The 17,309-nt window shown below is 49.8% G+C and overlaps 6 protein-coding genes across 6 annotated transcripts, besides 22 other annotated features; all 6 read right to left on the minus strand.

Moving 5' to 3' along the window:
- Window positions 1-4,531: a sequence feature (heterozygous, non-Esmeraldo-like haplotype).
- Window positions 198-265: a sequence feature (A-rich).
- Window positions 569-590: a microsatellite.
- Window positions 668-699: a microsatellite.
- Window positions 1,355-1,410: a microsatellite.
- Window positions 1,585-1,605: a microsatellite.
- On the minus strand, window positions 1,604-3,028 carry Tc00.1047053508707.10 (amino acid transporter, putative; the record flags this gene model as incomplete). The annotated part of the gene is made up of 1 exon (XM_815603.1): window positions 1,604-3,028. One exon carries the CDS (start codon window positions 3,026-3,028, stop codon window positions 1,604-1,606), a length of 1,425 nt encoding a protein of 474 aa, XP_820696.1.
- Window positions 3,070-3,129: a sequence feature (T-rich).
- Window positions 3,269-3,406: a sequence feature (T-rich).
- Window positions 3,805-3,841: a sequence feature (A-rich).
- Tc00.1047053508707.20 (hypothetical protein, conserved) lies at window positions 4,090-4,803 on the minus strand (the record flags this gene model as incomplete). Its single annotated transcript, XM_815604.1, has 1 exon — window positions 4,090-4,803. The coding sequence occupies one exon, from the start codon at window positions 4,801-4,803 to the stop codon at window positions 4,090-4,092; it is 714 nt and encodes a 237-aa protein (XP_820697.1).
- Window positions 4,532-4,986: a sequence feature (areas merged during assembly that could not be assigned to a particular haplotype. This can correspond to areas where the two haplotypes were merged or to regions with more than two copies in the genome that were merged during assembly.).
- Window positions 4,987-17,309: part of a sequence feature (heterozygous, non-Esmeraldo-like haplotype) that runs on past the window's edge.
- On the minus strand, window positions 5,071-8,211 carry Tc00.1047053508707.30 (hypothetical protein, conserved; the record flags this gene model as incomplete). Its single annotated transcript, XM_815605.1, has 1 exon — window positions 5,071-8,211. One exon carries the CDS (start codon window positions 8,209-8,211, stop codon window positions 5,071-5,073), a length of 3,141 nt encoding a protein of 1,046 aa, XP_820698.1.
- Window positions 6,411-6,453: a sequence feature (GA-rich).
- Window positions 8,289-8,313: a microsatellite.
- Window positions 8,533-8,563: a sequence feature (AT_rich).
- Window positions 8,587-8,616: a sequence feature (AT_rich).
- Window positions 8,782-8,806: a sequence feature (AT_rich).
- On the minus strand, window positions 8,815-10,779 carry Tc00.1047053508707.40 (hypothetical protein, conserved; the record flags this gene model as incomplete). Its single annotated transcript, XM_815606.1, has 1 exon — window positions 8,815-10,779. One exon carries the CDS (start codon window positions 10,777-10,779, stop codon window positions 8,815-8,817), a length of 1,965 nt encoding a protein of 654 aa, XP_820699.1.
- Window positions 10,880-10,976: a sequence feature (A-rich).
- Window positions 11,085-11,147: a sequence feature (A-rich).
- Window positions 11,397-12,932, minus strand: Tc00.1047053508707.50 (hypothetical protein, conserved; the record flags this gene model as incomplete). The annotated part of the gene is made up of 1 exon (XM_815607.1): window positions 11,397-12,932. The coding sequence occupies one exon, from the start codon at window positions 12,930-12,932 to the stop codon at window positions 11,397-11,399; it is 1,536 nt and encodes a 511-aa protein (XP_820700.1).
- Window positions 13,151-13,204: a sequence feature (T-rich).
- Window positions 13,347-13,385: a microsatellite.
- Window positions 13,605-13,680: a sequence feature (A-rich).
- Window positions 14,039-14,076: a sequence feature (T-rich).
- Tc00.1047053508707.60 (hypothetical protein, conserved) lies at window positions 14,266-17,265 on the minus strand (the record flags this gene model as incomplete). The annotated part of the gene is made up of 1 exon (XM_815608.1): window positions 14,266-17,265. One exon carries the CDS (start codon window positions 17,263-17,265, stop codon window positions 14,266-14,268), a length of 3,000 nt encoding a protein of 999 aa, XP_820701.1.

A 17,309-nucleotide genomic window follows, 5' to 3' on the forward strand; every position in this document is an offset into this window, starting at 1 on the left:
CTCGTCTTCACTCCTCCTATATCCGCAGCAGCCGCAGCCGCGTGCGGGGGGCCGCCTCCCGCCTCCCTCTCCCCCCTCTTGTGGCCTCCACCCCCGCAACGTGACGGGCAGTGGAGGAGGGGCCGGACTGTCGCCATCGACGCGTGTGGCCGCATGTGCCCCCCGCCTCACTCGCAGCAGCAGCGGCGGCGGCGGAGAAAAAAGAAAAAAAGAAAAAAAAAAAAAATGAAGAAAGAAAGAAGCAAGAAAAAAAGAACAAAAAAAATCCGTTTTGAAAGTACCTCCCGCCCCCGCGCCCCGCTCCAGAGAATGCAGGCCGGTCTCCCCCGCTCACTGAGGAAATCGTGCCGACCCTCGCCTCTTCTCCGGAGAGAAGGGGGAAAAAAAAAAGGAAAAAAAAAAGACTTGCTTCTCCCACACTGCACCTAAGAACACCGCACGGCATCAATTTTAGCCGCGTTTTCTCTCACATTCGATCATGTCGCTGCAATCAAATATCCACGTCTCCGTCCATTGTGCACAAAAAACATGTAGCTCCACATGTACACGTGCTGGTGCAGGCAAGAACAAAAAAAAAAAAAAAAAAAAAAGTTGAATGCGCGTACACACATGAAAGGGATGAATAAAAAAGAGATTTAAAAAGCCGTGCATCCAAACAAAAGGATGTAAAAAGAAAAAAGAAAAAAAAAAAAAAAAGAATTTGTCAGCTGCCTCAATCCGTTGGATGTCAGCATTCGTTTAAAACAGGTCATCTGAGGGTTATAATACACTCCAGTGTTGCCACTCCCTCCATTTCTCTACATCCTCATCTCTGTACCAATTTCTCTCTCTCACGCATATCTCATGCACGCCTGTGCACACTACCAATAAAACACCAAAATTTCCTCACGCATTCAATAAGAGGTGTGCCTTATGGAAGAGATACACCGGGAGAGAGAAAGTGAGAAAAGAAATACGAGAGTCGGCGTATAAGTACACAAATGCATGTGACGTCAAAAAGGAGGATTACCACAATACCACGCGTTCCCACTTGCCACCCCCACCCTCACCCACCCGCACTCACGCCGCCCGCAGTTAGTAATAATACATACACATATATCTCTCTCCATATGCGGCCAAGAAGAGAATAAACTTCGGAGGCGGAGACAAAAACACGCGAGTACATGTAGAAGGCAACAAATGCCCTCTTGAAAACACAAACACACACACAAAAAAAAAAAAAAAACAGACACATACATACACATCACCTGCCCCAAACATACTAACCAGTGGCACGTGTACCCGTGGGTGTAAGAATTGATAGAATTGTCACCTTCCAACGGCACCGTACAAGCAATCAACAACAACAACAAAAAATAATAATAATAATAATAATAATAATAATAATAATAATAATAGCAATAATAACAAATTTTTCAGGTTAAAGAAAAAAAAAAGGAAAAAAAAAATTCATGGTCAGAAATCACGCCCAGGATGGCTTTAGTGATTCTGTGGATCGTTTTTTCTATAAAATGTTGTATGTTTTGCCTATCCACTAAGAGCTCCCCCCCCCACCCCTTTCTTTTTTTTATCTTTCCTTCTGCCCTCTCTCTCTCTCTCTCTCTCAGCCAGTAATCGTGTCATCAATAGACGCGACGGTGCCAAACACAATACCAATGACCCCTGCAATTAACAACGCGTATGTTGCGATGTAGTCAAATAACCCAACAGATCTCAATGTCCAGTTCCCTGAGTAGAGGTAGAACAGTGCGGGGAAGACAAAGGACAGGAAACCACCGCAGATGGCACCCACAAGACCAAAGACGGTATTAATGTTTGGAATAAACAGACCACACAATAAGACAACCGTCGAGAGAGCAATAACGGCAATAAAGTGCTTCCAGTACGGAAGGGTCTCTACCTCCCAGCTGATGCAATGATAAACGGCATTGCGGCACGCCATCGTTTGTAATGCGTAAGCTGCACACAATTTGACAAGCATACCGGCGTATCCCGCCATCACCATTGGTTCAGTTACAGGATTGTACATGAGTAAGATGGAATTTTTAACCTTCCCTCCAAATTGTACATATCCGAAAAAGACAGTCATTATGTACAGTATAAGACAGAGTATCATTGCAATGGTTGAGTAAATAGTAAAATTCTTTACTGAACGCTTCTTCATCTCCCAATAAACCTCATAACAATTAATTTGGCACAAAAAGGAGAACATGAACACTCCGAGTCCATGAATAGCTGCATTACCTGTGTTGAAAAGTCTTATTGGGTCTTCACCGTCGCCGTAAAGGTTACCAAGACCATTCCGAGCTGACTGAATAACGAGCATAATCACAAAGTACATCACAAAGGCAACAGCAAACGTCGAAACATATCGCAGGGAATTCACCTTCTTTGGTAACACCAGCGGAAGCATTAAAACAGCCCAAACCGCAGCCGTCAGCAAACGACGCCCTGCGGTCCTCCTTAAAAACTGTGGCGTTCCAGATGCATTCATGAGAATCGGCTCCAAAATGTCGCCAACGCTGATGACGTACGCAATGGTGGCACCGAATGAATTGATCCACCGAATAAGGGCAACAAAGTAATCAAAGCGGTCCCCCACCAATTGCTTTGCCATGCTTTCAAAGGTACGAAGGCCTGTCTTCTCCATTGTCTTGCCGAGAATGTGCAGGGAATAAATGGCAAAGCAGGTGATGACCAGCAAATATATAAAGGCCATAACCAACCCGCTACTATTAGCGGCAGCTGGCAGGCCAAGAATACCCGCCCCAACGCAAACAGAAGCCAAGTTGAAAACGCTTGAAACAAGTCCACCGTATGGCACAACAATGCCTGTAAAGGCCTTTGCGCGGCTTAAGCAAGTTTCGGGCTTTCTTTCCTGCTGTACCTCCTCCGCACAGAGAAAATAATCATTTCCATCGGAGTTAGAAGGGCTGCGCTCCGCTCTCTTCTCCATAGCTTTAAACTCAATCTCCAGTGGGTAGTAGCCCCCAGGAGTTGAGTTGTTAGGCTCCCGATTATCTTCCATTTTTAGTAGAATATTCCGTTGATGGCTAATCCCTGCCCTTATTTTTTTTTTTTTCGTTTTTTGCTTTGTTTTGTTTTTTTGTTGCTGTTTTTTTTTTTTTTGCGTGAGTGTTTTTCTCCTTCTGTTTTCTCCTGTTCTCGTTTTAATGTTCCCTCGTTGCCCTCTTTTCTCCCTCTTCTCGGTGTTTATTTTACCTTTTTTTACAACCTCCTTTCCTCTTCCCCCCCCCCTCTCTCCCTCTTTTTTTATTTTTTTGGTTTTGTTGTTTTTGTTGTGTTTTTCTTCTGCTCTTTCTTTCCTTTTTTTTTTTTTTATTATTTGTCCCTTTGCTTTCTGTCTGATCCAATTATTTTTTTTTTCTTTTTTTTTTTTTTTCTTCTCGGTTCCCCTTTTTTGTTTGTTTGTTTTGTTTGCCGCGGCTGTTCGTGTGTGTGCCCCTCCCTTTTGTTTTTAAGGGGACACTTTTGGACTGAGCCCTGATCCTCTCGCTCCTTCGCCCCCTCTATTATCTGCCACCACCACCACCACCCCCTTTTTTCGCTGTTTCTTCGACGGGGCTTGCGAGCAAACGCTTGGAAGTAATTCACGAGAAGGACTTGAGTTTGGCTGATGCGTCCTTCTTTCTTCTTCTTCTTTGGTTTGGTTTCTTTCTTGCTTGTTTGGTTATTCTTCCACTGCGGCTCCCCGTTGCGTTTTCTTTGTTTTGCTTCTTTCTTTTTTGTGCGTGTGGGTCTGAATAGCAGATCTGTGGGGAATCGAGTAGAGGGGGGGAGGGGAAAAAGAGAGAGAAAAAAAAAAAAGGAAAAAAAGAAATGTGGGACACGCCGGCAGAAAACAAAAGCACACGTCTTATCATCTCACGCAATACAGCTCTCCGGTGAAGGAGTCATTTCTTTTTTTTTTTTTTTTTTACGGTGTGTTTATGTATGTGGTGGCATTTTTCCCTTCTTGTCGTGAATCTTCTTGTTGCCTTTTGTTTTCCCACCGCCGATGCATGCATCGATGCAGTCGGGGAGGCGGGACACGATTCCATGGCGGTGGGTGGGCTATGAATGCGCTCACTAAGAAGTCAGATCCGGTCTGCTCTCACCGTACATCGCGTGGAAGCGATCCCATCCACCACGCAGGACATACACGGACAGTGCGCACATCCCCTTTTCGTACAACTTCACGGCAAATCGGTTGGCTGCCTTTGGGCCTCGAACCTGCGAAAGGGCGCAGTGAAAGACCGCAATGCTCCTGCCCTCCCTCTCCAGGGTGTCCGCAAGTTCATTGAAGCGTCCTTCCGACTGCAACCTCGACGGAAAATGAATGGAGCCCAAAATAAAGCCGTCGCTGCGGTCTTCGTCGCGGCAGTCAATGACGGCGACTTTATTGCGCTGCACCTCGTCATCCAAGAGAGCGACAAGCTCGGATGGTTCCATGTACATGTAGTTGGCGGTCATTGCCTCCGTGGCACTGGGCACACGGTGCGTGAAAGGATGATTCCGCAATAGGGACGTATACACCCTGCAGGGGAAAAAGGCGTGAAGCCGGCCACAGTCCCACGGCCCTCTGCAAGACCATTGATGACGGCGAGAAGAAAAAAAAGGACATTTAAGCACGCAGAGCCAAAAAAAAAAAAAGAGAGAAAAAGTCAAAAGCAGAAAAAATGATTTCAGAGCAGGAAGCGCATATGACCCCCAATCACCCACACACTCACATGTGCACAACAACACAAAAGTATAAAATAAGCAGAAAAAAAAAAAGGCGCCAAATTGTTCCTCTTCCCGCATGTTCTTTCATTTGAGTTCTTCTGCTTCCTTCTCGCTGCCGCCGTTTTCCGGATTTTGGTGCTGTTTTCTTTTCACAGATCAAAAATAAATAAAAAAGAGAGAGAGAGAGAAAAGCACAGCTTTCGCCGCCCAGCACTCGTGGCATCCTCCCCATGCGTGTGGGAAAGAGCAAGGAAGGAAAGAAAAAAAAAAAACGCAACAAGATCAAACAAAAGGCCCGCGAGAAGAAAGGCAACAAGAAACACAGCAAGCCACCCTTTTCAGTGGTCATAGCAGATTCATCAAGGGCAGCATGAATGTACCCCGGATGGGTGGGAGAAGACGCTGGGCATTCTCATCCTCCAACCAACGCCGAATTTGCCGCTCCACCGCAACACGCAACCCTGAAAGATTCACCACAAAAACCGCCGCCAGATCGTATAGCATGTCGTACGTACTAAGAATAAGACGGAATATAGGCCGTTCCTCAAGCACACGAAACCCCATGTAGAGTGTTGCGGCAATCTGAGGGTAAAGCATCAAGAGCATTGGACGAACGTGCTGTGCATATTGCGGCAAAATATACGGCTGCAGAGAGCAAGCCTCTAGGCGTTGCATGCGGTGTTCGCACTCTAGTTGTCGCAGGTGCTGGGTCGCCACATCCACATATCTCTGATGATACGACTCGCGCAGCTTAAAACCCTCCGGGCATTCCGTGTAGGGCACCACGACGTTGTCAAGCAAGCGAGAGCCTTCGGATTCATCGTTATCTTTGCGGAAACTCTTTGAGTTCCCCGGCGTATTCATTGCTGTGGAAAACGATGTCTCTTCATTTGCCAGGTCAGCGACAGAAGAAAAGGAAGAGCACTTCTGCTGCTGCCGTATCTTAGAAGATAAAGACGGCATTTTCTTCTCTAGTTCCACCTGCCGCGGTGTGCGTTGCAACTCATCCAGCTCCCACTTCCGCTGTGCCACGCGGTAGTACATATCACGCATGTCCTGCTCCAAAAAGGCAAAATCAACGCACTCATTCCCATTTCGCACAAATTCCTCAACCGTCATGCGATTGTTCCTCATATTTTCATTGTGAAGGCTTGTGTGCAGGAAGAGAAGCACGCCGGCCATTGCATCGGCGTCCTTGACAGTGATACTGCGCGGGTTTTGTGCCGCGTACGCCTCACCAAAGCGCCTCTGAATGACGGCCCACACTTGGGCCTCAAATGTAGGCCGCTCCCACGACATGAATTCACACGTGGTGTCGCGTAATGCGACGTCAATCGTCACCCCCTTGTATGGAAAAAGTTGCATGTACTCTCTCAAAATTCGGTCGCAGTCGGAATCCTTTAAAACTCGCTCAAAAATCGAACACAACGCAGACCGCTCAATCCCGGGATATGTCTTGAGAAAACGAGCGAAATCTGACCACCGTGTTGCCTCGTCTGCGTGTGAAATGTACCCACGCTGCTCGAGCAGCTTCATTCCATCTCGCCAATGCCCCCTATTAATGTACTGCATAGCTTCCTGTGCAATGCGCTTGTTCTGAAGCAGGCAGTGAACATGCTTCCAGTGGTAGCCAACCCTGTGGGGTTTACCCCAATTCTGCGGCTTCCCCCTTCCATCTCCCTTCAAGGAGGCGGCGGAAGCGGAGGAAAAGGACGAGGAGGAGGAAGAACTTAAATCAGCCGATAACAATTCTGACGTGCCAGTCCCCTTTCCATTTCCGCCAGACCCCCACCCGTTGCTGAGGTACATCTCATGCCACCGACGAACTCCTTGACAGCCAACGCTGGATTTGCTGAGCGCCTGCCCCACCACTTCACGCAACTGACGCTGCGTGTACTCCCGAGGATCCTCCGAAACCCACCGAAGCATGGAATCCACTAGGCTGTGCATCGCACTCACGCATTCGCCTCGCAACAACTGCTGTTGATCTAACGAAAGCCACTCGGGGTCAAAAAAGTCCATATACGTCATCTCCACAATAAAGTCCACTAGGAGTTCAAGCATGCCGCCATACTTTGCCGCCGGATCAAAGGCGGGATTACAGTCGTAGTTGATAAAAAAAGAAACGCAAAGATGTGGAATACTGACAAGCTCCCGAACCATACTCAACACTGCATGCTTCTGAGAAAAGCTCGAGAATTTGGAAACCGCCAGAGGAAAAAGCATGACGGCTAAAAGAGCATGGAGCTCCCTGGCAAGATGATAATGAAACTTTCGCAGCAGCAGAGTGAGAATGCGCACACTTGTGGTAAAGAACGAGGAAGGAACAATCGTCGACAGATTTCGGGCAATGCAGCGAAGAAGGTGATACTTTGTTGCGGCGACCACCATAGTCAACCACGTGGCGCAAGTATGTTCGGCGTCGCAGTTTGCCATGGGAATCTCCAGGAACAACGACTCTAACATCTCCAGTGCAATTTGACGGACACGAACTTCGGGATTTTTTTCACTCGTCGATCCCGATCCACTGCAGGTCCTTGAGGCTAGTCTGCAGACATATTTGATGAGCAATAACATGTCCTCCAATGCACGTGGTAGTTTTCCGCCTTGAAACACGGACAGTGCACTTGCTACAATTGAATCGCTACAACTATATTGCAAAAACTCCCGTGGTTGGAGTGAGCCGGCAGAGGATGATGCCTCTTCGGCCGCATATGAATTAAATGGGCCAAGTGGCGGGGTTTTGTCCACGGAGTTCACTACATCGTCGGTGAAAGGAGTGGCATAACCCCCAATTTGAATGGGTGTAAATTTGGCATCCGGCTCCACATCCTGCATGCAATCGTATAGCCTCGTGGAAGAAGCAAATGTACCGCATCGACGCTCCGATGGTGTGGCCTCCACAAAGGCCCGCGTCACTCGAAGAACGCAAAGAACAAACACATCACGCGCAATAATTCTTGCGGCCTCGTTCGAGCTCTGCAGCGTCACCTGGTAGCATGTCCGCACACAGCGGGTAACGCAACTTCCAGTGAGGTAAGCAAAGTTGTCGTCACTCACAAGATCATGGAGGACCTCCAAGCCTTTCAGCTGCAACGCCGCGTCGGCGGTGTTGACGAGAAAGTCATCTACAGCACAAAACAAAGCCTCCCCACAGCGCAGCGCCTGTTTATTTCGCTGATACTGATATAATATAATCGGTGTGTCGTAGGAGATGCGGCAGTCGTGAATCAACTGCTGCAGCACAGACAGGGCGGCCCCCACCACACGAGTCTTTTTAACATAAAACGCGCTGAGAAGAGCAGACAGGACGGGTGCGGCGACAAAGTTGGCACGCCCCTCCTGCGCCACCCGCGTAAGTTCCTCCATCGCCACCAAAGCCTGCTTCAGCGTCTCTCTGAATTCTACATCTATTGTCACGCCACCGCCTGTGGTGCGTCCAATCATTCTAAGAAACGAGTTCAGTGCCTCCAGGGAAAGACTCATCCTCAGCGCTACTCTCCCGTGTGACAAGTGAGAAATGAGGCGCTCTCTTCGCCTTGAACTTTCCACCACCACCACCACCTCCTCCTCCTCCTCCTCCTCCTCTGTGTGTGTGTGTGTGTGGTTTTTATTCGGTATTATACGCCCCTTCGCTAACCCACTCACAGACACAAACAGCGCCCATAAAAAAAAAAAAACGAGGGAGAGAAGGGAGAAGGCAATTTGTGAAGAGGGCAATAATCCTCCAAGTTGAAACTCACATGTGCGCTCATATCAACAAGACAATCAGATTAAAAAAAAAAAAAAGGCCCTGGAATGTGAAAGTTTATATATATATATATATAATTATTTTTTTCTTAATGTATATAGAAGAAAGCCTTTAAAAGTTATATAAAAATAAATAAAAAAGGTTTCTTTAAATTTCAACCGCGTGCAGGCAACGACATCGTTATGTGCATGCGTCGCCAGGATGGCGCGTCTAACTTCCGTAAAGGAGAGCAAAAAAAGGTGGGAAACGCAGATGAGAGCTGCCCCACCACCAGAAGAAAAAAAAAAAGGTGATAAATATGAACGATAATTTAAAAAAATAATAATAATACCACCCTTCTAGTTTTGTGAGAGATGGGCGTACTTTGCGAGCAGCTCCATCGTCTTGGCCCACACCTCCTCTTCGAAAGAGTTCTCCTGTTGTGGGGCACATTCCACCCTGCCCGGGATGCGTGGCGTCATTGGTGGCTGCGTAAAGGGTGCCAACGGTAACTGTGACGGAAATGGAGCCGCCGTGACGTGGTTCCCCGATTGCGTGGGTGTTGCGAGGCGCTGACTGGGAAGAGGCGACGCACCCTTCAAAGATGAGGCAACTGAAATCACGTTTGGCATGTAATTTGACTCGTCCAAAACGATGGACTCAGCTGCCTGCACCTGCACAGCTTTCGTGGAGCGTCCGCATGCACGTCGCTCCTCCAAATGACTCAACGTGTCCAGTCGCTGCTGAAGTTCCGCGATGTTTGCGTCGCGAAGCCTGACAAGTTCTTCCGCGCGCTGCACGACGGCCTCCTCAAACTCTAAGCTGCGGCGTTGTAGACTCGATTTGAGGCGCAGGCATGTCGTAGCGTGGTCGGAGCGTTCCTCCTCCAGCTGACGGCCCAGTGCCTCCGCCTCCTTCCGGCTGTCAACAAGCAGCGCCGTATATTCCTCAAGGGCCCGCTCATGAATTGTCCCCCTGAGTTCGTCACCCCCGGCTGCAGCGACATGAAAAGCATGAAGCTCATCACGCAATGCACGAATCTCCGCTTCGTACTGCCGTGCCGTCCGCATGCGTTGACGCTCACTCAAATTCAGCTCCTCACGTAGTTCACGACACACCGTCTCGCGTTCCTTGTGTGTGTAACGCAATTCCTCTGTACATTGTCTAATGTACTCTATGACCACAGATGCGAGGTGGCGTGCCAACAGTTCAAAGCCGCGCTGCACCGACTGACGCACCACCGTCGGTACATCGTCGCCCGCCTCCACCTGCAGCAGATCCCTAAGCACCACGTCGACCGCCTCACTTAACAACGCGGCACACTTCTCATTCATCACTGCCACCACACCGGCGATGGCGGTGTCGACTCCCGATGGTGTTGAAAATTTCGTGCTTGTTTTCCGTATGTCACCGCTTCCGTTGCCGTTGTTGTTGTCTCCGCCACTGCCAGCCGTGAGTGCAGGTCCGGACAACGTTGCCAGAGCTGCTGGTAGCATGGACAAATCAACACCCTCCAGTGCAATCAATTCACGGAGATTTTTAAGGGCTATTTTGGCCTCTTCCGCCTCCTGCTTATATTTAAGAATCATTGCCTCACTTTGATTGCGATGCGCATGCACAATAACATCCACCTGAGCAAGAACATCATTCATGTAACGCTCTCGCTCCTCTTTGCTTAATGACCCACCAGAAATAAGTGGAAAACCATCCGTCGCATATGAATAGCCTTCTCCCTTCTCGGCATCCACTTCAACCATGTGGTTGTTGCCACCAACGGCGTCCGCTGGCTGGCGATATGGGCCCATTATGATGCGTCCTTTTTGTTGCCGCTGCTCCTGCTGAAGCTCCTCTTGCAGTTCAATGACCTGTTGGCGAAGCTGTCGGTTCTGTTCCTCTATATCTATGATGTAACCCGTCATTTCTTTTGGCAGTCTCGCCAAAAAAAAGGGCTCCATCGGCATTCCCGTCTCTTCCAACGCGGCGGCTCGTTTTGCCGCAAGATCATCCTGAATAACCGACGTTGTATAACCAACACCAGGTGAACCTTGTTGGAGGCGTGAACGCATACGTCGATACGTCAAGAGTTTATCTGTCGGATTGGGCCGCCGCATCGACTGCCCATCACCAACCGCCAGACACGAGTCTTCCAGGCGCGTATTGCTGCCGCTCTCTCCTTTTCCCTCCTCCAGTGGTTTGTTCCTCCCGTAATCCATCAGACATTTGGGCTGCCGCAACGGCAAGCCCGGGGCCGCCTCCGTGATGACAGGCGAAGGCTCCCTCGTGCGGGTGCCGCGCAACGGCGACGGTGGTGTTGGAAGTGGCATCGACAAGAACGGCGTCAGGGGGGCTCCCGTTCAGTAATTTCTAGAGTCCACGCCCACCCACCACGGCAACAGTACACAACGACGGCTTGGATGCAGGGACAATAAAAAAGAAAAAAGAAAAACAAGAAGCAACAGGTGAAAGCAGCACACAACAAAAAAGGGAGAAAAAAGGAGACGGCAGAAAAAACAAAAAAAAAGCCCTGTAGAAGAAGAAAAAGACCGTGACAAGCACCCTGCGCGGGGTGGTGGCACAGGAGTAGCGCAGAAAGGGGCTCTATGCCCTTTTCATTCATATGTTCCAGAGTAGAAAAATAAGAGAAATAAGAAGAAAAAGAAAAAAAAAACGTCAAAAGAGCAAAATAAACAAACTGCAGAATGTGTGATGCACGCTGAAGACAAAGAGATCTCCGTCCAGCGGGTAAGCCAGCAAGAATCCGTAGGCCTTGTGTTTTGTTTCGTTTTCTCGAATCCTTTTATTATTTAGAAATTCAGAAAGAAATGTGATGCCCTCGCACAGAAGGAAATTCATTTTTCCTCACAAAGAACCGCCCCTTCTGCCCCCCAGTCTCTCTTCATCATACCTACCTTTAGCAGTTTGCTCCACGTATTCACGGTTTTTACATCAACGTGCAGCACTTTAATGACGTCTGTTTCCCGACTCCCAAGAGAGGATTGGGGTGCACGGGTCCCTCTGCACTGGCATCACCTCCAACCGAAGGTCCGGCAGGTGCAACGTCCTTCCGCTGTGAAAAGGATAATACTTGTGATCTCTCTACATGGGGAGCTTCTACGGGAAAAAAAGCTCCGCTGTTGTGTCGACTCACCGTAGTTTCATTTACCGAAGTGGTAGATATTTTCTTTTTTGCGTTTTTGTTGGAATTGCTAACACCGCCGCCGCCGCTGCCACCGTTGTCGTCCCTGTGGTGGATATTGCTGCTTGAAGGAGCAGACACTAGTGTGTCGGTCTGTGCATCCCGAGCCCCATGTGCCACAGGAGATATGTTCGGTGCAGTGAAAACCTTTTGAACTATCGGCGCAAATTTCACCGGAGGAAAACTTATTGGGACCTCACTTCCAGAAAAAGAAACTCGCGCCTTGTGAGCGTCAGAGAATGACCCTGTCGTCGTGGTCCTGATGTTTAACCCTCCACTTCCTGTGCCCTCTCTCAATGATGAAATGCTCATGTCCAGATCGCCTGTCCCACTGGCGTTGAGAAGGAGCGAGTCGTCATTTATTCCGGGCGGATGCACCGCAAATGCATCTTCTGTCCCCACGCTATTCCTGCCTTTGCCATGACGGCCCTTTGCGCTCAAAGAATTCAGGACACGCCCTGCGGCTTTTCGTGGGCGTTTTGTTTTGGGCCCTACGTTGGTCGTTACCCCCGCTTTCTTTGGGGGTTGAATGAGACTACTGTCGTCGTACGGACCCAAACTCCCTTCACAATCTCTGGACGTCCCCGCCCCGGCTCGAGACGATGGCCCAGAGGGGGGATGGCGCCGCACCCGCGAAGGGACTGGACAAACATCCTCGCATGCTGACCGCTGAGAAGGGCAAATGCCATGCAAATTTTCACGTTCACCCCGACGATGGCTTGCATTTGAGAAATCACACTTCCTTCTTGCTATCCCACGACGACGCCGGCTTGGCGAAGTTGTGGAGGCCAACTTCGTTGAGCGAGGGTTAGCTCCCCCGAGGCTTTGGAAGCCTGAATCGGTCGCCATGCTCCCTGCAGAGTCCAACTCCTCTGTCTGCAGCAATTTCCAATACTCCTCACTCCAGTATTCCTGGTCACTCGTGTCGTGGCCGCCAAACTGCAGCTCCTCCGAAATCGCCTCAGCTCCCTCACGTTCTGGTGGGCAAAGAAATCTAGAAGTGGCTGTGGCCAAAAACTCCCGAAAATTGCTTCGGTATGGAGCGATCTCAGCAGAGAGTGTGATGGTTGGGAGTTTGTTATGCGATTCCGACATGTGCTCGAGAGGAATGGCGCCTGCGGCTCGAAAATCAAGAACGGTGGGCGGCTTGTAGATGACATGGGGCGTCGACAACCGGAATTCGCAAAGATACGGAATCGCAGCAATAAGGTCAGAATTGGGTCCCATCTGTGCTGGGTCCACGGTGGGGTAATACGCGGCTTCATTCTGACAATCTGTCATGTGCGAGCAGTGTCACGCATACGCCGCTGCTGGACTGACACCAAACTGCACGTCTTTTCCTGCAGCGCCTCCGTTTGTTAGGCAATAATAATAATAATGAGCCCCAATATTAATTTGCTGAACGTATTTCCGTGGCCCTAACACCACACCCTCACACCAGCCCAATGTCCGGTTTCTTCTTCTTTCTTATTTTTTTCCACAGCCCCTCACTTACTTCACTTTTCTTTTTGTTTTTTTGCTTTTGCTTTTCTTTTTTTTATTTGTCTGTTCTTCTGTTCTTCCAATTGTCTTCTTTTGCTTTTGTTGTTGTTGTCTGCGTATTGCTCCAATAATTTTCTCGACTGCTAATAAGATAGATAGAAAGATAGATATATCTTTGTGTATGTGTGCGTATATATTTATATATGTTATAACCCTTTCCTTTCCTTTCCTTTCCTTTTTTTTCTTCTTCTTCTCCTCGTGGTGTTAATTACCGGTTTTTTCTCCAGAGAACAGTCACGTGGACTGCGTCGTCGGTCCGCCAAGAAGGAAGTGGTCCGTGCACCGCAATGGGTATGCGTGTATGTGTGCGTCTATATATATAAGCGCGTGTATATTTGCAGCTATCACGCCTTCACGACGCCACGCAGCCCACGCCACTCCACTTGGCCACTGCGGCAGGTCAATCCCTCTAAAAAAAGAAAAAAAAAAACTACAAGACGAATGGAGAGCAAAAAAGAGTGAAAAAAAAGACAAGAAGTATAAAAAAGCACTCAAACTTTGCGAGATTCCCGCAGTAAGCGATTTTCCCACCGCAATTTGACGGATGGAATCAAAGGCAGGCGGTGGGAAGGAGGGAGCGGGAGAAAGAAAGCGGGGTGCCTTGAAAAGTCAAAGATTAACACACACGCATACCTCGGGCGACGCGCACGGAGGGAAATGTAAAGAGACGCCGCAGAAAGAAAGGTGGATAACAAATATGTCTCTATAAATGCCGCGGCGCCGCACCAGCAGTTCCATCCGCCTATTGTTATTATTATTATTTTTTTTGCATGTCCCCTTGCAATACTTATTTCCTCCCCACAAATACATATATAAACACACACATTTGTTGTGTTCCATTTAGATTTTTGTTTTGTTTTAATTTGTTTTTGTTTTTGTTTTTTAATCTGAGCGTGTTGGTCCCCTAAGAGCTCCCTTTGCGGCCTCCCGCGTATATATTTTGATTCATTCTGCCCCCATATTCTCCCCATGTGTGTATGGCTGCTTTTTCCTTAATTTTCTTCCATTTCTTCGAGTATCGTCCTCCTCCCCATTTCGCCGCGACTGTCTGGCCGCACCACGAGCCACGACATCACTTGCGCACATTATCGTGGTATTTGCACGGTCGCTCCCGCCGGCACGGCTTTTTGCTACGCTTAAGAATGACCTCGCAGTAAAGCGGCTCGTACTCCTGCGATACGGCGGCAACGGCGCGTGGTGGCAGCGTTGTTGATGATGCGCCCATCGTACTATGACCCTCTGCGCCACTCCTTACCGACATGGATGGCTCTGACGGCAACTGCTGCTGTTGTGGGGTGAGGCTTCTGCCAGGAAGGGAGACGCTACGCGCCCCGTCATGAAAAATGCCCAGGGAGGCCACTGGTGTGGGCGTGAATTTCATCGCAGTCACGCCGCGCCGCACACTGCCCCCGAATGCGTCTAATGGACTCTTGTCATGTCGCCACGAAGAAATGTGAGCCACTGTGCGGGCAACGTCTTCTTCAAGCTCCTGTTCCTCGCTCCTCAGCGGGTCACCAGAGACGGCAGCGGAGTAAAAAGGGATCAACGGCGGCAGCTCACGACGAAGTGAAGAACGGGAATGATAGGCGTCGGGACCTGGCGGAAGCACATTTTCCCCGCCGTCAAGGCCCCTGAAAAGACCGTACGATGCGTTGCCGTTTGGCATAAGACTACGCAAGTGTGACGCAATCACCTGCACACGCTGAGCGTCTATCGAATGGCAAGACACAGTCTTCTCACACATCTTCAGTGCGTCCGCATAGCGCCGCATAAGGATGTAGAATTCCATCAGCAGCACGTTCGACATGGAGGGGTTTGGGCAACGCCGGAGAATAGACTCAACAACGGTCTCCTCTGGGGTCTGTGGTGTAATGAGTCCGCTCAGCAGCTTCACGCTTTCCGTCTGCAATGCCGCCAAACCAAGGGCGTGGGTCGCTGCATTCCCCCAGACCGTGCCGCGGGACCGCCGGTACAACGCCTCCAGCACCTTGGAGTTGCCACGCCTGTATGCCAAAAAGAGAAGTTTCACAGCCACCGATGGATCCATCTCCCTGGTACTGGAAAGCGTGAGCACAATTCCAGTCAACTGAAATACCAACTCATACGCTCCACTGTACGTCAACCCGTTAATGAGGCCAGGAACAAGGTCCATCAGCGGCGGACACCCAGCACCGTACGCAGCGCCAACATCGACAGGATTCAGGCAATGATCCGCCACAAACGACAAGTAGGCCCAGAAGTCCATGGTGAGCGGCAGACAGAAGGTTTCTAAAAATTCCCCACGAACAGAGTCACGTTGAGCAAACTCATACCGTACCGCCGTCGACCCCTTCTCCTCCGCCTGCCGCTGTTCCCCTTCTTGCTGTTTCTTTGCATGGTTGCAGTAAAGCACAAGAAGAGCCACCGCTGGAACCATCGTCGTCGTCTGCTGAACAACGCTCCTCAACGAACAGAGATCTGAGCAGCTCAGCTGCGAGAGGATGACATCAATGCACATGACTGGTGCTGTGTCAGGAGACCCCCACATGCTCAGTGTCCCCATGGTTGAAACAGACGTCAAATCCATCTCCTGCTCAAACCGAGCGCGCAAATCTGCCTGGCACACGCAAGAAGCATGTCGTGCCTCCTCTAGTCTAAGTGCCTCACGGAGTGAAACGTCAAGCTTGTCCTCAAACCCCGTGGAGCACAGGAGTCGATAAATGGACAGATGGATGTAAACAATGTGAAGTCGTTTAATAAGATGCATGGATACGCTTTGAGATGATTGCACCTCATTGTTAAGCTCACGTTCGCGGTGGAGGGTGGCCACCAAAGCGTGCTGCAAGTGAAGCAACTGGGAAAGTGCCTTCTCTGTGGCGTATAAATCAGACACGTTAGCGGCCACTGATTCAAGCTCTTGTACACCCAATTCGCATTTCTCCCGCAGCCCCGCGAGCTCCAGTGGTGCAGCACGGACGACTTGATGACTCAGCAGTCGAGTTTGTAATTCCCCAAAAGTAAGAATACTTGAGTTCTGCCTCAACGACATCATGCTCAGTGGAGACCCACCCAACTCGCTCTGAACAAGCAACTCATACCCACATTGCCTAAACAGGAAACTGTGGATGTATCCACTCCAGAGAAGCACGCCGTTTGACCACTCGGTGGCTGGGGATGGTAACTGGTACGGCCCGTTGGGGATATGCACCGCAAGGGTTCTAAAATGAACCGCCTTTGGGGTTTGGAAAAGAATGTGAACCCCACATGTGCGAGTCTCACCAGCCATAAGTGCCCTCACCGAATTCTCCGTCTCCTCTGGGGGAAACAACTGCTCGCTGAAAAAACGCACTGGTTCGGGGTCTTCCCCAGAGACAGGCGGTTGAAACCAATACCCGAATAATGAGAGATCGTCACACAGTACCCACAAAGTCAATCCACACGCAAAAACGGCTTGTGTCGGAACGGCAGTTGACGAAAGCTGCAGGTGATGACGGCAACACCCCTCCAGAAACCCATCCTCATCCTCACGCACCTCAACCAACGCCACGCTGCCGTCGTCCAGTAGAGCAAGCACCTCCAAAGAATGGCGACCACGAACCACACGCATCACGCGGGCGTCTTCAAAGTCCCACAGCGTATTATGCACCATATGCTCGGCGCCATCACGAACGCATACAAATAATTCACCCGTTCCAAGAGAATAAACAGCAACATCCTGAGTTCCCACACGAAGGCAAATCACACTGTGGCGTGGTGCCTCCACACTCTTCTTCACGGGAGGCAATTCATGCACCGTCAACACCTGTGAACCTGAGATGAACACAAGTGCCGTCCTCTGATTTCGGCCGGACCCACGACATGCGCAGCAGACCACCACATTTGCCGAATTGTCCGCCGCTGCATCCATCACGTCCCCAATGCCATCCGTGAGTTTTACATCCGCCAACACTGTGCCGCTGGCAGAGATTAGAAGCACCCTGCTGTCACGAATACTACGGCGTCGGTTTCGCCCTGTAGAAATAGCCAAGATGTTGCCACAAGCGAAAGAAGCCCAATCCACGTGCGTTGTAGTGATACGCCGCAATTCTGTCATCTGAAAGCCAGTTGATCAACTCTCTTCTCTTCGCCCTCCCACCT

Source organism: Trypanosoma cruzi, genomic scaffold (genome assembly GCF_000209065.1).
Source record: "Trypanosoma cruzi strain CL Brener 1047053517029 genomic scaffold, whole genome shotgun sequence".
Taxonomy (NCBI): Eukaryota; Euglenozoa; class Kinetoplastea; order Trypanosomatida; family Trypanosomatidae; genus Trypanosoma; species Trypanosoma cruzi.